The 19134-nt window shown below is 40.5% G+C and overlaps 1 protein-coding gene across 2 annotated transcripts in view; it reads left to right on the top strand.

Annotated features, from left to right (window-relative positions):
• The window catches only part of LOC126183551 (myotubularin-related protein 2), a 204586-nt gene that overhangs the window by 113092 nt on the left and 72360 nt on the right, over window positions 1-19134 (top strand). For both annotated transcript variants that reach the window (XM_049925629.1, XM_049925628.1), the window contains one exon: window positions 7151-7326. In XM_049925629.1, the coding sequence (XP_049781586.1) occupies window positions 7151-7326 (176 nt within the window). The remainder of the gene's footprint in view (window positions 1-7150; window positions 7327-19134) is intronic.

Here is a 19134-nt window from a genome sequence, read left to right as displayed (position 1 = left end):
GCACTGTTAGGAATGATAAAATGCCCCGTTTAGTGAATGGGAGTTCCAAAGTGCCCTTACAGCTTGCCCCGATACCTCTCCAGGTCCAGACCGAATTCACAAGCAGTTTCTTCGCCATCTCTTGGCGCACTGTCAGGGTGAATTTCTCACCCTGTTTAACCGCATCTGGATGGAAGGCGTTTTTCCCAACTCGTTGGCAGGATAGCGTTACCATCCTGGTGCTGAAACCTGGTGCAGATCTGCTGGTGGTTGATAGCTATTGCCCTATCAGCCTTACCAATGTTATGTGCAAACTCCTGGAACGGTTGGTGAGTTGGCAGCTCTTGTGGATTCTCGAATCTCAGGGCCTCCTGGCCCAGCAACAGGGGGGCTTCTGTCAGGGCCACTCAGCGATCAACAATTTAGTCTCGCTAGAGTTGGTTGGCTCTTCGTACAGCTTTTACTCGGCGCGAACATCTAGTCTTCGGAAGGCGTACAATACCACCTGGCGCCATCATATCCTTGCTACGCTGCACGAATGGGGCTTACGGGGTCCACTTCCGATTTTTCTACGGAATTTTCTTTCCAATCACTCCTTTCGGGTTAGAGTTGGCACTTATTTTAGCTCTGCTCATATTCAGGAGAACGGTGTCCCACACGGCTCGGTTCTCAGTGTTCTCCTCTTTTTGGTGACGATTAATGGTCTTGCAGCTGCGGTGGGCTCGTCAGTCTGTTCCTCTCTATATGCCAGTGACTTTTGTCTTTATTACAGTTCCCCAAGCATCAGTGTCTCTGAAAGGCAGCTGCAGGGAGCTATCCGTAAGGCACATTTTTGGGCATCCAACCATGGTTTTCAGTTCTCAGCATCTAAGACCCGAGTGATGCATTTCTGTCATTGTCGAACGGTCCACCTCCTTCCAGAGCTCTACCATGCCAATGAACTCCTTCATATTGAGGAGATGTATCGCTTTCTTGGCATGCTGTTTGATGCTCAGCTTACTTGGACACCTCATCTTCGCGAGCTTAAACAACGGTGCTGGCGACACCTCAACATCCTTCGCTGCCTCAGCCACACCGTTTGGGGGGCTACATAAACAACCCTCCTACAGCAATATAAGGCCTTATTCCAGTCCCGCCTCGACTACGGGAGCATGGTGTAAGACTCAACAGCACCTTCAATGTTGCAGATCCTCGACCCGCTTCTCCATTGTGGCGTCAAACTGGTGACAGGTGCCTTCTGCACTAGTCTGGTGGCTAGCCTTCTTGTAGAAGCTGAAATACCTCCCCTACGATTCTGCTGACAACAGTTGCTTGCATCATACATCGCCCGCATCCATGCCTCGCCCGAGCACCCAAACTGTGGGCTCCTTTTTCCATCTTCTGCACTCCCCTCCCCACGACGCCGGCCTAGGTTGGGTCTCCCAATCGCGGTCCACGTTCGTTCCCTTCTCTCGTCACTCGAGTCCTTTCCCCTTCCTCCATCCTTCCAGCCCTCTTCTTCTACCCCTCCTTGGTCCCTCCCTCACTTGCGGCTTCGCTTGGATTTGTCCTGTGACTCCAAGTCCTCTGTTCCACTTGCCAGTCTTCGTCAACAATTCATGGCTCTTCTTGCCTCGTTTCGCAATGTGGTCTACACCAATGATTCTGTGGTCGATGGACGCACTGGGTTTGCTTTTATCCACGGCGACTACGTTGAGCAACATTCCCTGCCTTGTGGGAGCAGTGTTTTCACTGTGGAGCTGGTTGCTCTTGATCGTGCACTCACTCACCTCACCTCACCTTTCCTCCTGCCTTGGGGAGTCATTTGTCATATGCAGTGACTCCCTAAGTGGATTGCAAGCACTCGACCCGTGTTTTTCTCAGGACCCTTTGGTGCGCGGTATTCAAGATGTTGTTTTTGCTCTCACCGAGTGTGGTCATTCAGAGATGTTTGTGTGGACTCCGGGCCACATCAGCATTCCAGGAAATGAACGTGTCGATCGCCACCCTTGGAGCTTGGTCTCTTGGAAAGAGACGTCTGGTCAGCCCTACATCTCAAAGTCCGCGATGAGTGGAGCTCTGAATGGTCTGTCTTGAACACGCCAAATAAGCTCCGCATGGTAAAGTCGTCCATGGCCGTATGGAACTCATCCTTGAGGAGCCCGCGTAGGGACTCAGTTGATCCCTGCCGTCTCCGTATTGGACATACGCGGTTGACCCACTGCTATCTCCTTCGTCGTGAGAACCCGCCCAAGTATCGCTGTGATGCGGGGCTGACAGTGGTCCATCTTCTGATGGACTGCCCCCTTTTAGCCTCCTTGCAGCAGTCCTTTAATTTACCAGCTGCACTTCCTTTAATTCTAGGTGACAATGCCTCTATAGCTGACTCAGTTTTACGTTTTATCCGTGCACCAGCAGGGTTTTATCACTCACTCCTAGTGTGGGCGCTCTTGCACGATTTCTCAGGCTACACCTACTCCAGCGACTTATAATTGTGATGTGGATACCAGAATAGTGTCTTTTATGGCAACAAGTTGTGTTGGTACCTCTATCAATGCTTTCCAGCTAGAGGTTCTTTGTTTGTAGTTAAGTGGTTGACCTTTTCCCTGATCCATCAACCACTGTAGTCTGTTTTATTCTAGTCCACTATTTGCTCTGCTCCTTTTAAGTGTCCTCTATTTTGTGTTATTGCAGTGTTCATTTTAGCTCTGTACCCCCTTGGTGTTCCCTCCCTCTGGGTGCAGAGGTTATGCTTTTACTGTATAGGTCTTTTACAAGTATGTATGTTCAGAACAGGGGACTGATGACCTCGATTTTTAGCCTCCATCAAACCCCAAAACAAACCAACCAACCAACCAACCAACCAACCAACCAGTGTGTAAAATGAATGCTATAAGTAGTTTGATTCATAAGCATTTTCCAGTTGGATGTTAGATGAACAAATGGAAATTCAAATGCTTTGAAGACCAAAAACACCTTCCATCGAGCAAACACTTTCATTGAAAGGTAGGACCTTCAGTGGAATTTTCAGTACAAGACTGATTGCACAGCTGTGATGTAAAAATGCTCTGTTTTAGTTTCCATATGTTCGATTTTGAAAATTTATAGAGCTGTTTTAGTATCCACATAACAGAGCAAAGTCTGTGTCTAAACATTGTTGAGAAGAGGCCTTCGAATGTAAAGATAGTCAAAGGTGGCTCATGTTTATCACCTGAAGTTATGCAGAGCTCCGTTTTCAGAAGTTCTCAAGTGACAATTGCATTGGAAGAATTTTTCTCAAAAAGACTGCATCAACAGCTGATACTTTAATTTGTGGGAATATTCTGAAAAACATCTGAAACAATTCAATACTAAGAAGGAAAAACCTGATCACTTTCTAATGAATTTTCTGCAAAGTGTGAACCATGACTTCATCAAGTTTGTGCAGAAGTCGTTATGGATGTTTCATGGAAAAGCTATAGTTGAAAGAGACTTTTCTGTTAACAAATAATTTTAGTTGAAAACTTAGAAGATACAGTTGTTGCAGAAAGAGGTGTTTACTGTGTAATACAATCAGGTGTTTACTGTGTAATACAATCAGGTGTTTACTGTGTAATACAATCATCAGATGGTGTACTCATTAGTGAGAAACAACTGAATGTAGTCTTTACAAGATCGGTTACACTAACTGTGAAGTATGCTTCACCAAAAAGAGTAGAAGCTTTAGAAAACGAGACATCTGATAAAAATGAAGTGGCCAATCGTAAAAGAAGAACAGTTCAAGAAATAAAATAGCTTAAAAAAAGGAATGATTATAAAAAAGGCAAAAGAGGAAGCCGAAGTTTTAGATGTTGAAATTTCAGATTTAGCTAAGAAGCTTAAACACTGAATCTTTTACAGTGAAGTTTAACATTTGACATAAATTTTGTACCTTCAAAATTTTTATATTGTCATAACGAAAATTGTAAGTTTTCACTAGATTCCTGTGTGAAAACAAATTGTATTTTAACTAATGTAATGATAAATATATCTGAAAATAGTCGTACCCCATCCTACGTTTAAATGTTTTTATAGCATTTGATGAGTGGTAAGCAGCAGAATGGTCTGTTATTCATGTAGGGAAGAAGCCAAGATGGTGTTTGTGCTTGGCCAAGCAGATGGAAATGGTCTAGAAGCAGCACGACTATGCCAAAATGAGTACCCTCACAAAAGCCAACCAAATCGCACACAATTTCACGTCCTTTTTGGGTATTTGTGTGATCATGGGTCCTTTCAGATAGACAAACATGCAGGAAGGTGGCAGATTGTGTGTACAGTAGATTTGGAGGCCTGGGTTCTGCCTCTCGACTGTTTCCATCTGCTTGGCCATACAGTATGCTGCGTCAATCACACAGCCTGCGACACACGAGGAATATGGCAAATGGTCAGAGGAACTTTCATCCATCAGTGCCACCTACTGTGACAACAGTGCACACATGTTCATAGGACCTTTTTTCCTCAATTTCCAGTCATGGATCCATCCTCATGGTTTGTCGGTTTTGTTAATGTTGACTCTAAGTAATTACATTATTCATGCTGACATACAGTTTAAATAATATGAGAATTATCACATTCAGCCTTTATTTCAACCAGCTTTCAGGTTTATAAAAAAGTGCTTTGTCATTGTATCACACATATTTTCGAGATGTCATGAATATAACTGAAGAGGTAATGAAATAGTCATGAATTTGATCCTCTGAATATCTGTAGACACTGTAGGAGTGATTGTTGTTGATCTTGCTTCATTGCATTGCAGTGTTATAAATGAATTCATAATGGGTTGTGCAGGAACAAAATAGGTAGCACTCCAATTACTGAAGTGTTGCATTCCTGGCTTTAAAGTTCATTTTCCATATATTTATCAAGTATAATGAAATACATTGACTTTAGTACGATGCTGCCGTACTGCAGACATTCTAACTCCAAATGCTTTGCACAAAGAATCACAACCGACTGCCTCCCTGTGATCACTGCCAAGGTGCTTAAAAATACAACAGTTACATGTACTGTAACTCATTACTGTGAATATTACATTAATTAAATTACAACTGAAATCTAGTAACATGTTTCTTAGCTTGCATAATAATATAAATCAACACAACCCAGACATTTCCGGTTGTTGAAAGTTCTCATATGGTAATCAATTAAATGTTGACTTGTGAGAAATGCTTTTTTGTCATATTTTAATTGCTTTATAAGTCCTATCTCTAACATGTGTTCAGAGTCTATTTCTATTGTTGATTCTGTTGCTTACAAATCTGTTGAGGTGCATAAATGTTAAGATCCAATCCCAGCTGTTACTCAAAATCTACAACAAAAGTACATGACTAAAGGATTGACTACATTAGTAGTCCTGGCATCAGTAATTGTCATATGTGGTATTCCAGTCTGCCATATTACAAGGTGCCAGTGTCAGGGTGTATGTATATAAAAAAAAAAAAAAAATCAGATGGACAATGCATCCTGCTTTCCAACAGTGAACTGTTGAGGAAGGTTGTAGAGGTATTATCACAGGCCACTGATATATCTGCAATCATTTCTCACATGGTACGGGAACCTGTTGGCCACAAGTTCATACATCCATGTATTTATTTTACATTAACATCACCACTATAGAGTCCTCCATCTGTTTTTACTCTACATTAGTTCCCGTACCCCAGCTCCTTTACATCCTATTTCGTAGGCTTTTGTTATCTTTCTTCCCTTGTGTGTGCAGACTACATTCCCTGTCCATCAGTATCAAACTCCTTTTCTGATATTTTTGCCCATTATTTTTGTTAACTTAATCTAGTGAACATCAGCCTTCGCAACAGAATAAAACTGTGTGCTGCTCTGAAACCAGAAGCCAATTCCTGTCTTTCACTCAAAGTGTTTCGGCTGTGTGACACTAAAAGTAGTACATAGGGGAGTAAAATAACTCATAGTGACTGATAATAACTGATAGTAATAATAGTAACTGATAGTAATAGACTGATAATAACTGATAGTAATAACTGAAAGTAGACCGGCAACAGCAAGAAAAGGACTTGTGAAGAAAAGAAATTTGCTGACATTGAATATAAGTTAAGTGTTTGGAGCTTGTTTCTCAAAGCATTTGTCTGGAGTGTAGCCTTGTAAGGTAGTGAAATGTGGACAGTAAGCAGCTCAGACACGAAGAGAGTAGAAGCTTTTTAAAATGTAGTGCTACAGAAAAATGCTGAAGATTAAGTAGGCAACTAACATAACTAATAAGGAGTTGCTGAATAGAATTGAGGAGAATTGAAGTTGGTGTCATAACTCGACTAAAAATTGGAGATCAGTTGGTATGACACATTTTGAGACCTCAGGGAATTGTTAGTTTAGTATTGGTTTAAAGTGTGGCTGTTTCAAATCACAGAGAGAGACCGAGAGATGAATATGTGTATTTGTAATCAATTTCTTGCTCAATTTTTATGCATCCATAAACCTATCAACGAATTGTAGTACTTTCTATCAACTTAAATCTCAGTAACTTCAAACATGCAACAAAATTAATTTTCTGAAGTGGGGTGAAATAATAAGCTATATATCAGATGAAGATTGTTTCCATGAGAGGAAATCAGCATTAATAGTTAAAAGTTGTGTGTATCATCTTAAATTGAAATAAATATGTGAAATGTTAGGAGGTAGTTCAGTCCAGAAATAATAGGGATTTTTAATGTGAAAGTCATAGCTTTTAATGAGCAAAAATAGTGACTGAGAAAGAGGCATGATTAGTAGTAGTTTCGTGCAAAAAGTGTTTAGTTATTTGGGGTTCAGCATAGATATTATGGACAGCTTTAATGTAAGTTTTTGTGGATAAAGATGTAACTGAGTGCTTTAAGTAAATTTAACATTGCTGCCTATTTAATTTAAAATTTATGCAAGCATCCATAGGATCAGGATCTGTGTAGGTTGTAGTGTTATTTTTGACCACCCATGATACCAGCTTACAAACACAGGGTACTAGGACATGTATTTTTATTGCAAATATTTGTACAGGTGATTTAAGTGTTACACAACTTCATCTAGTAAAGTAACATTATGTGAAAGCAGCAGATTTTATATCTATTGATTTCATTCTTGGTAGGCAGTTGTTTATAGAAGAAAATAAAGCAATATAAAATAAGCTGCTGTGGACAAAATAAATTAATTTTGTATTCAACGTGTGTTTTAGAGCTTTGTTTCCCAACCATAGAAGAATCCAGATGGCTTTCAGGTGTGGAATCAACATACTGGCTGAAGCACATAAAATGCATTTTAGCTGGTGCTGTGAGAATTGTTGATAAAGTAGAAAACCACAAAACCTCTGTTCTAGTCCACTGTTCAGATGGCTGGGATCGCACAGCACAGGTCAGTTTCTCATTTATTTATATGGCATCAGTATTTGGTGCACTTTGTACCATTTAAAGAATAGCTCTCTTCATGTTGCCAAGGTAAACATGAATAAGCAAAATCACAGTTTAACATTACTTTCATTAAACAGCAATAAAATAAACTTACATCATATGAGCTAAATCACTGTTTATTTAAAAAAATAATACAATAAACTTTCATTATATCACTCAGATGCCATGTTTCTGGCACAGTAATGACAAGCTCGAAGCATGAAATAGCACATTTGCATCAGATCGCAGCCGACCACTTATTAGATTGCTAATTTTCTCATATAAAACTTCCTCATTGGGGCATTGTGCCACAAGACTGGAATCTGGGTCATTTTCTTGCACAGATCATTTTTTTCTCCCCTGGAATGCAGTTTATTTTATATTACTGCTACTCACTTAGACGTATGACAGCACAACTTAGCACTGGCTTATCTGAAGCAAAAACGAGGGAATGGTTATGGGCTCACAGCTGTAAAGCAATAATGGAACAGTACATGACAATATTTGTTCTGCAAGAAAAGTATTTCATTTGTGAATGTGGAGAACCATCAGCTGTCTGATGGATTGATGACAATGAAAATCTGTTCTGGACCAGAACTCAGTCGAATTTCCCACTTATCATGAGCAGTCGCCTTACTGTTACGCTATCCAAGCATGACTCACGGCCAGACACAAACTTCCGTATGTCATCAGCCATGTGTCTACAATATCATATAATGCTATTTGCAGTTGGCACACTTTATACGAAGGTGCATCCACTCAAGAGTTAAATAAACAAATGAATAAGCTCATGACCTTGTGTATCAAATACCATTCCTTAAAACTGGTGTTTTGTTTGCACTGGATATTTTATGCATTTATTGTAGTGCCCATTTTTTATGTTGTTATGAGATGTATTATGGTACTGCATAGTGAATAAGTGTCGTCATTCCTACTACATTATTTGTACCCAGTGACTGTGCTGGTCTTAACCTTTCTGTCTTTCGGTGTTTTTTTAGTTTTGTTTTGATGGATGGGTCATGAAGTGTTACATGCTGTATGTAGTACTGGTCTCTCTTACATAGTCAGCCACCTAGACACATTTTGTGAATAAACAGTATATATATATATATATATATATATATATATATATAAACAAAGATGATGTGACTTACCAAATGAAAGTGCTGGCAGGTCGACAGACATACACACAAAATTCAAGCTTTCGCAACCAACGGTTGCCTCGTCAGGAAAGAGGGAAGGAGAAGGAAAGACAAAAGGATATGGGTTTTAAGGGAGAGGGTAAGGAGTCATTCCAATCCCGGGAGCGGAAAGACTTACCTTAGGGGGGGAAAAAAGGACAGGTATACACTCGCACACACACACATATCCATCCACACAGACACAAGCAGACATTTTTTCAGTCATATATATATATATATATATATATATATATATTCATATTGTTGCAGTACGTATTACATTTTGAGTTAAGACTGATCACTTCCTATTTCTATACCAGTTATAATGTTGTCATTTCATTATATTTGAGTGAATATTTTTATGACAGAATTGGTATTTTTTTTTTTTTTTTTTTTTTTTTTTTGGAATTCACCTCAAATATGTGAAAATGCTCAACAGCTGAACAAAATAATAAGATACTGTGCTATAAATATTTTATTTCTATGTGCTGAAGCTGCCTGTCACTTTCTCCTCGTACTATAACATCTCTGAATATGTTCTTAGCTACTAGCTTGTCTCTAGTTGTTTGGGTGCCCTGTTCATCTACTACCATATCAGATGTTAAACAAGGTTTGAGGGGAAAATTTTGTACTTAAACATAGTAGTGTAAAGAAAACTAGATGTATTAAGATATGCCAGAGGGTGTTACAAAGGATTTTTGCCGCTGATAGGAAGATATCTGATTTCAGTACACATCTGCAAAATTGACAACGAAAACAGTGCACCAGGAACTGTTCAAACAAAATATTCGTGCTACAGCTAGTATTGACAGACCTCTAGGACTGCAGTGATAAAACATTATATGTGGACCACTGACCAATTACAACATGTTGCGTGCGCCATCAAATCTTCTAAACTGTTCTGTACAAAAGATAAACTTGGGTGAAGAGAACAGGGAAACATACTATTCAGTCCATGCTCTTCAAAATGTGAAGCATGGTAGATATGTTTTGTTACATTTAGTGTGTTTGTATTGTGGTTTTTTGTAAGTTAAATGTTCACATTGAAAGGAAAGGTAACTGGTGAGGTCTGTGAAAACATTTTCATTCAGTGATACTAAACAAAAAAGTCTGGAAATTTCCAAAGGTTGATTTGAAGAGTACGGGGAAAGGGGGGGGGGGGGAGGAGGATTAGGGACCAATTACCTTCTTGTCTAGTGATTGGTGGCTGAACCAGAAAATAAAAAATGTATTAGATGTAGTTACAATGCCCAGTATTCTGAGATTAAAATGCAACTGTCATCACTTGTAAAAATCACTTTTGTCAGTTACAGTAAACCACACTGTTAGCAATGTTGCAAAGTTATGTACAACTTCGAACACAACAGTAAGGAGAGGTGGGCTACAGAGTGGTGTGGCAACTGTTGTCTTAGGAAAGCTGGGCAGGAATTGAAGCGGTTAGCAAACAGGTTAACTCACTAAACAGAAGATGTACTTAACTTGTACTTCTCCAAGCATACGAAGACCCATTACAAATAATGCAGCAAGAAACAGAGTCCAGTTATCACAATGTAACTAGGATGAGGCTCGCTGCACGAAGCACGAATGGAGGTGCCATAGCTAATGCGAGTGGGTTGAGGGGCTGCCACAAGCCGTCCTATATAGTGGTGGCAGAGGACGCACATAGTCCAGAGCCACTGGAGACGTGGCTCAGCGGGCGCGCACTATTGAGTCTACCAGATTTTGCACGATAACTGTTGATGTCAGACAGAAACTTGCAATTCCATTACCAACTGTGGGATATCAGTGCGTGATACCACGTGTTATACCACATCCCCCCCCCCCCCCCCCAAAAAAAAAACTTCCACATCGTTACCCTGTAGTGTAGATGAGCAAACAATAATTGGAAGGGGGTGGGTGCTGGAGGCCAGTGGCAGTGAGGTGACAGAAGTCGAAACTGATGCCAGTAGCGAGCTCTCGCCCATGCCCCATGTATTCGCTGAGTGCATCCACTTACAGATGCGGAGCAATGGACAAAGACAGAGGCACCTTGATGATTGAAAGGCATCTGAGGCAGCACATGAAGTAGCTGCTGGGAAGAGGGGCCCATCCCCAGGCGACAGTGGTTTTCGAGCCAGCAATGACCACAAAAGGGCCTCAGCTTTGATCAACTCCTGGACCAGTGCTGTTGGCGCAGTCCCAGCGGGAGCCGGATTCCACAAGGGTCATTGTGTCCTGGCGGACATGGAATCTGAAAGATCATAGCCTGCAGCAGGATCCCACAGTTCACATGGACAAATTTGATTCTGGTGATTTGACAGCAATCCTCTCTCTCCTGCAGGAGAAACATAAAATGTCCAAGCAAACCTACAACATACAAGCAAATGTACAGCATCAATCCCAGCACCTTTGTCTGCTACACAATCTGTAAAAGACCAAATGATTAGTTGTACTTTGTCTGCCTGGGCAGCGTGGGTGCCACCTGCCATGGCGGGTGCAGCAATTGGAGTGAGGTGTAGTGGCCCCGTCCATGTAACAGCTCCACCGGTGATGGTCTGTCACGTGGCTGGGAACAGTAGGAAGTCGAGCAATAGAGCTTGATCCCATGTGTGGGAGGCTCGAGGTTTGTCCATCAGTTGCTTAAATGTTTGTACAAGGCATTCAGCTTTGCCGTTGGATTACGGGTGGTATGGTGCACTTGTGAAGTGCTTAATGCTAGAGGCAGTGCAAAACTGTTCAAACTCTGCAGCAACAAATTGAGGACCATTGTCAGTCACAATCACTTAAGGCAATCCCTCCAGGCAGAAGGTAGATGACAAGACTTGAATTGTGGAATGAGCTGTAGTAGAGTGATTAGTAACCATGAAGAGAAATACACTGAAATTATTGACGAAAGTATCCATGGAATCTAAGTGCAGCCGTCGCCAGGGTATTTGAGGCTTGGACCTTGCAAAGAATTGCTGAGGTGGAGCTGATTAATGGTCAGCACAGGCTTGGCACTGAGAAGTCTGTTGTTCAGTTTGTGCATCCAGACCATGCCAAGTGCAAGGACATGGCACCAACTGTTTGCTGCAGATGATGCTCCAGTGACCGTGGTGTAGCAAATGAAGCACGTCAGCCTAGATAACCTGGGGAATCTTAACCCATGACTAGTCATTATTGGTGCAGAGCAAAATGACACCTTGGTGAACTGTAAAGGCATGATGATAGGCGTAATATCTGTAAACCGCAGAGCTACAAATCTGTCTGGCTGAATGTGGCCAGCTGTAAAGGCATGACGATGGGCATAATATCTGTAAACCACAGAGCTACAAATCTGTCAGGTTGAATGTGGCCAACCAGTGCGGATGTAGTGCAACAGATCTACAAATCAGGATCTGCTGCTATGGCGAGAAATGGCATCTGCATTGACATGCTTAGAAGTGGGCTGATACCTATGTTGATAAGCCGACACAAGAAGAGCCCACCATTGCAGCGTCTGTACTGTGTGAGTGGGGACTGACTGAGAAGGGCTAAACAAAAATTGCAGAGGTTTAAGATCAGTCACCAAGTAGAATTTTCTTCCAGAAAGATAATTGTGAAACTTAGTGACACTGCAGACAATGGCAAGAGCCTCCTTTCCAATTTGCAAATAATTACAATGAGCTTTGTTCAATGACTTTGAAACAAAGGCAATTGGCTGTCAACAGCACCAAATTTATGCAACAAAACGGCGCCAATGCTGTAAGAGGAAGGAGCGACAGATTTGGATGAGTCAAAACAAACCAGGTGTTGATCATGAAGCAAAATATTTTTCAACTTCTGCAAAGCAGATTGACACATTCTTCCTGCGCAAGCAATGCAAGGAAGCTGCGATCTGAGTGGCGTTAGGAATAAATTGGACGTAATGTGTGACCTTCCCTAACACACTGTAATTCCTGCACGTTGTATGGGAGTGGAGGGTCACAGATAGCGAGCAGATGTGTTTGCAGTAGCTGAACAACCTGGCTGTTAATGACATGACCTAAGCCAGGGGCGGGCAAACGTTGCACATGTGCAATCGTCAAACGGGGCAGTGACGACAGCCGGCTGGTTGCGGCAGTGTAATACCAGGCTAAGCTGCGGACATTGAAGCGAAGCGACCACTACATAGTGAACGTTGTATTTCAAGAACCGGAAAATGCAGAGTGAATCAAGGAAACAGAGAAGTGGAGATTTGCTATCTTTTAAAAAGGAATGGGAGAATCATTTTTTCTTTGTGCAAAAACGTGAAAATTCGAAATGTATAATATGTGACAGTATTCTCGCTGGTCAACGGAAGTTTTATATTGAACGCCATTATAATAAGTTTCAATATGTTCCTGTACTTAGTGCAATAAAAGAGGAATTTCTCAAGCGATTTGGGGATATATCATACTTATCCCAAGGTTTTGAATAGTTCTCGAGACAATTTGCTGTTTCTGTAGATGATATTCATCCCAGTTTGCATATGGAATTAATAGATCTGCATTGTAGATTCTACAGCATAATTCTCTTCTGAGAGACAAGTTCCTTTTGGCAAGACGTGTAATAGATTTTTATCACGACTTTCCACAGCAAGTGTTTCCTCGTCTCCATCATGAAGCCGCAAAGATAATGTCAATGTTTGGCTCGATATACATTTGTGAGAGATTTTTTCTGTTATGAAAATTAATAAGTCTTGGTTAAGAGCAAACATCAGTAATGAAAATTTACGTAACTGTTTGTGTTTGTCTGTATGTAGAAATTTTGTTCCAGACATTAAACGTATTGTAAACTCCACCTGTGATAATTAAATAAAACGTATCGTACGTAATACACACTCTTTCAAACCACGATTCCTTTCAAGCACCCCTACTAACCTTATTCCTTCATTCAATAAAGCAGGCCAGGAAACAAAACACATTACAGAGGAAGAAGCGGAGAGACGGTATGGTGGGGAGTGGAGAGAAGCGGGTGGCCAGCTTGCCCCTGTGTGCACGCAGAACACCTGTTAACTGCACACGTGCCAAGTGCATCACACACGTGCAGGATTCATGCCCACCCCTGACCTAAGCACTAAAGTTCTGTCTGGAAAAAAAAAAGGAAAAAAAAACCATGTTTGTCTTTGTTACACTTGAGATCAACTGTTTACAACATTTGAAACAGAATGTGAAGACCGCTAATGTGTCCCTCAGGAGTGTGGCCTGACAAGACAATGTCATCCAAATAATTTGAGCAAAAAGGAACTTCTGCAGTCAGCTCCTCCGGAAAGCACTGAAATATGATGGATGCAGAAACACTGCCAAATGGCAGTCTCAAAAATTTGACAAGACCTAGATGACAAAGATTTGTTGCAACTGCTTATCCAGAGGGATTTGCAAGTAATCGTCATGCAAATCAGTTTTGGTCAAGTAACAACCAGCACCCTATTTATCCATCAGTTCTTCCAGATGCAGCAAAGGATAACTGTGAGCGACTGTTTGAGGATTCACAGTTTTCTTAAAAAGTTCCTGAGCCACCTGTTCTCGAAGAGCATGAGAAACAGGACAAGCTCTTAAGAAAACATGGCTGTGCATTGTCGTTCATCGTGACATGGGAAAATTGTTGACATTGCCTAAACCCTCACAAAACAAATCTTGAAATTCTGCACATAACTTAGCAGCACTGTCCCGAGGATCAAAGGAAGAAACAGAAAGTATGTTGTCCTGAATGTTTAACCAAAACAAATCAAAAGAACTAAGACAAAAAATATTAGCACTCTCTCATGAGGAAAGCACTGTAAATGTCACTGTCTTCATCAAATTTCAGGAAGTTGCAGGAAAGTTACAAGCGCCTAAGACAGGAATGACTTGGCGGCTGTACCACATCAGTGATGGCACAATTTGCTCAACTTTGATTTGCCAAGCAATTTGTAAGTGCTATGGTTGAGCAAAGTCACTGAAGCCTCAGGGTCAGGTTGCAAGCAGACTGACTGCCCAGCAATAGTAAAAGGAACAAAAACTTTGTTGTACTGCAGATGAGTTGGGAGCCTTTTCTGAATCACTGTTGCACACTCGTTTTGCTCTAACTACACTGTGAGCCTTTGTAAAAACACTACACATTGTTTGTGACTTAGATTTGTCTGAAGGAGTAGTAAAAGCAGGCACCTTGCAATTCTGTAAGCACACAGACTTTACATGCCCCTGTTTGCCACAAAGAAAACAAGTAACATCACACAAGGAGCAAAATCAACCATCATTTGCCATATTACTGTGAGGACACGACTTCACATCTTGCGCCGGATGCAATACTTGTTGACGTGAGCACTGCGGCTGTGGCCAGTTGAGAGGCCTGTTTACTGTGGCTACCTACAAAACAAACAGGTGCTATCTCAAAACTGCCTGCTGCATTTTCACAGGAATCGTGGTAGTCTAGAATCTGCAGAACATATTGAAGAATTTCTTCCCGATTTCTAGTCACCTTTGTTGCACGTAATTTTGTCAAAAATCATTGCATCACTGTAATATTGCCCTGTCACATTTGAATCTACACTATGTAGTAAGGCCTTGCAATTCAGTCACCCATTGATTGTATGTCTGCCCTTGCTGCTTACGCAACCGAAAGAATTTGTAACAGGCAACTGCCACTTGCACCCTATTCATATAATACTTTGCAAGCGCCTGCAGTAGGTCCTTAAATTCTACTATAGTAAAACCCCACTTTTACACTTTTGAAGAGACTTGAAAAAAAAAATTGTGTAAAATGTGGGAAATGACTTCATAAGTTGTACAGTTTACGTATAGGGCCCTCCTTGCATTTTTGTAGTTTTTATGATATCTGTACATAGTAGGCATCAAAATATTCATCAGGTTATGTGAATGTTGTGCTATGTTAAGCAGCTGACATGACATTTACCAACACAAATCGCACTAAAAATAATGCAAGCCAAGCAGCCTCTATGTTGATTTACATGTTTGCAAAGCTAAGGTGACTTAACTGGCAGTTACAGTATTCATACTTTGTCTACGGAAAGTGGAGGTCAAGTGTTCACCACATTAAAGAGCTCTGTAAACATCATTTTTACTATAACTTTCCTGTAAAACTGACATCAGCAAATGTACCCAGTGCCAGCAACTTATCTTGCTGTTCTAGATTTTGTAAAGAAAAGTGTGTGAAATATTGCAGAGTGCATTAAATATGGCACTATACTACAGATCAACATGTCACTGCAGCCTTTATTTCTCACTCACTCACTCACTCACTAGCTTCGTCAGCTCACAACCAAATTGTCATCTTCAAATCACCCTAGACATCGGGGCTGTGATATAGGTCGGTTTGTATCCACAGCCAAGATTACAGGAAACAGTACCATATTTCACTTCAACATTTTAAGCCTACATTTTACAAAACGTTAATAGACCATTTTTATTTGTTATACTGACCTTTAATTTGGATGGTCTCACATAAATTCAGTGTGAACAAATGGGAATAAGAGTTATTACCTTTTAGCAACAAAATCCAAAATTGTGGGTTGTTTTAACTTTTTTTGGTGAATTATTTTCTGTGTGGTTTTCCAGTTCATAAACACAGTTAAAAACTGTCGTCAACACCTACAGCAGAAATATATTTTTTTATTGTTCTCACTGCTCCATTTACAACTGAATTGGAGGGAACCCCACTATCATCATCACTATCACCGTTACCTTCTGCAATGTCAATGTTTTCTTGCCTATGAAAGTCAGTCATATCGTCAACAGAGAAACTTTCCATGGTGACAACATCATCATTATTGTGTACGAAATCCTGAAGTGGATGCTGCAGCTGCAACTTTTCCCAGGATGAAGCAAGTAGTATTTCAGCGTCGTCATTAAGACTCAGGTCTGGTGTGTCTGATTCATTTCCCTCGTTAGCTTCAATGAAACCAGATTTTCGGAAGCAGTTGGAGATGGTGGCCTCCTTAACCTCTACCCATGTTTCACATTATAATGTAAAACATCCTAAATTGACACTTTAAAGGAGGCTAGGTCTTTCCCAGCTTTCATCAAAGTTAATACCTTCTGCACAATTGCCTTCCTGTTGTAATGGGTAATACCCAAATCCAAGGTCTGTAATTTGCTTGTACAGTTTGGTGGCAAAAACTCGTTAATTCCCCATCATATAAACATATTTTTTTGGGATGCGCAAGACAACAAGCCACTAACAAGAGTATCTTCATGTTATGAATTCCCAATCTTTCATCAAGGCAATGTAATTGCTTCTCAGATAATTCTGACATCATCCACACTTTATTGTTGGCACTGTAGTTTGTTGGCAGTATTTTTATATTTTTAAAACAATGTTGTATTTTATATTCGTGAATCACAAACGGTTTAAATTTTTCAGAACCATCTGTGTTTGTGCCTAACATTACTGTCAGGCAAACTTTACTGTGTTTGCCTCCATGGAATTTTTCGCCTTTAAAGGCAAGCATTTTGCTTGGCAGGATGTTGAAAGAGACACCTGTTTGATCAGTGTTGTAATTATCATTTGGTTTGTATTGCTTCATAAGTTCTCAAAGTAGATGAAGACCCATTACAAATAATGCAGCAAAAAACAGAATATAGCCATCAGAGTATCAACTAGGATGTTGCGTGCTATACTAAACACAATTGGAGGTGTTGTAGCAAAGAGGTTCCAAGTGCAAGTGGGTTGAGTGGCTGCCGCCGGCTGTCCCATTTTTTGCCGTTTCATGTTTTTTGTCAGGCAGTGTATATTTGTGCCACACACTTTCCATCACTCAATATTTGAATGTGAAATCACCAATGGATGTGTAAGTTTTAAGGCAGCATTCAGAATTAAGAAGAAATTGTTTGTATTCAGTTTTATGTGATTACTGGCATAGATAAATATGATGAAACAAAAAGGAAGGATCCTTAAATATTGTTAATATCTGTGAAAAAAGAAACTGAGGAGTGTAGTTAGCTTTGTTCTGCCATTATAATGTACTGACAAGGGTTTTCACTCTAACTGCTTGATATTTTCCAGAACCAACTCGTCTACACTTAATGGGGAAAAATAATTCATAACAGCTAAAACAAAACTTAGTCAATCCTCCTCCTCCTCCTCCTCCTCCTCACCCTCACCACCACCCCACCCCACTTTCATCCAGCTCTGTTTGGGTTTTTACGTGGTCACTTACATCTACCTGTACAAAGTCTGGATCTTATCATCACAAAAAGGTCTGTGAATGTCACAATTGGTAGAACATCTGTGACAGCTTTGAGTGAATTTGTCATTGTATTCTGCAGCAACTGATACTGAGCCACAGCTAGCATTTGTAAATGGCTTCAAAACATGTTGAGTTACAGTACTGAAGGCAGTTCAAAATATGTCCATAGTCTGTGAAATACTCATTCTCATTATATTCTTTCTTTTGAGGAATGAAATTTACCTATGCCCCGCAGCTATTCTCCATTTAGCTCTCACAGGATGAAATATACACAGGTCTAGAGGTTGTAAGTACCGTATTTACTCGAATCTAAGCCGCACTCGAATCTAAGCCGCTCCTGAAATTTGAGACTCGAAATTCAAGGGGAGAGAAAAGTTTTAGGCCGCACCTCCAAATCGAATCAAAGTTGGTCCATTGTAATATGAGACACAATTTAGGTCGAAAGAATGACGATACAGCTACAGTAGTTTGGTTCGAGTCGTAAGCTTAGCAGTTAAGCTTTACCACGTAGCCATTGCTATGCGTCAGGCGCTCTGTCCGTATTTATACGGGTACCCTTCCTTTTTCACGTGCTTCGTCTGGTTTGAATCAATTGCTTATTTTGCTTTGATTTGATAAGTGCCTTTTTCTTTGTTATAGGTGTTTGCGTCACTCTCAAACTGAAAATGCATTACTGCACTGTGTCACGCATTGTTTGTCGCATCCTGATAGTGCGTGTTTACGGCCTCTCGCGGCATGGCTTGCTTTTGTGCGCGCTACCGCCGCGTACAATTAAAAAAAAAAAAAAAAAAAAAAAAGGAGTCGTCTCATTAGCGAAACAATGGCGAGAGACTGCTATTTGTTGTTACTTACACTGCTGCTTTCTTTGATAATGATCAACAAGAATCAAATAATAGACTGCGTATGATAGAACATGTTCTGAACGAGAGTTAGGCGAAAATTTTTCTCCATATGAAAATCTTTGTGGCCGCTTCTTTATTACATCAAATTCTGCACAGAAATTAGTCATCTTAGATTTAAAAATCTAGTCACTTGCCGTGCTTCATTTCTGACTGTATCACTATTAGGCATAAGAATAATACGAATATAAACAAGACACGATACGTATATTCTTCCGTGTTTGCTGTTGTCTCACTCTAGTTTCGTAGTTTATTAGACAAACAGGATTTAAATGAGATAGCAGCAAACATGAAAGAATACATGGCAAAATGTTTATATTCGTATTATTCTTATGGTGAATAGAATACTGTATGTGATTCAAATTTCATCAGGTTCCTATTAGCAACCATCTCTTCTCACAGATAGGAAAAAATTCAGAACGTAGAGTTGGCCATATTGACAAACATCCCAAACAGTCTTGCCAGTCAGATTTTCGTAGTACACTGAAATTGTGCTACATTCGAAGATAAACAATACAAAATTTGTATTTACTTCGTTGGATAATGTA

Source organism: Schistocerca cancellata, chromosome 4, assembly GCF_023864275.1.
Source record: "Schistocerca cancellata isolate TAMUIC-IGC-003103 chromosome 4, iqSchCanc2.1, whole genome shotgun sequence".
Taxonomy (NCBI): domain Eukaryota; kingdom Metazoa; phylum Arthropoda; class Insecta; order Orthoptera; family Acrididae; genus Schistocerca; species Schistocerca cancellata.
This window is presented reverse-complemented; position numbering and strand designations above follow the sequence as displayed.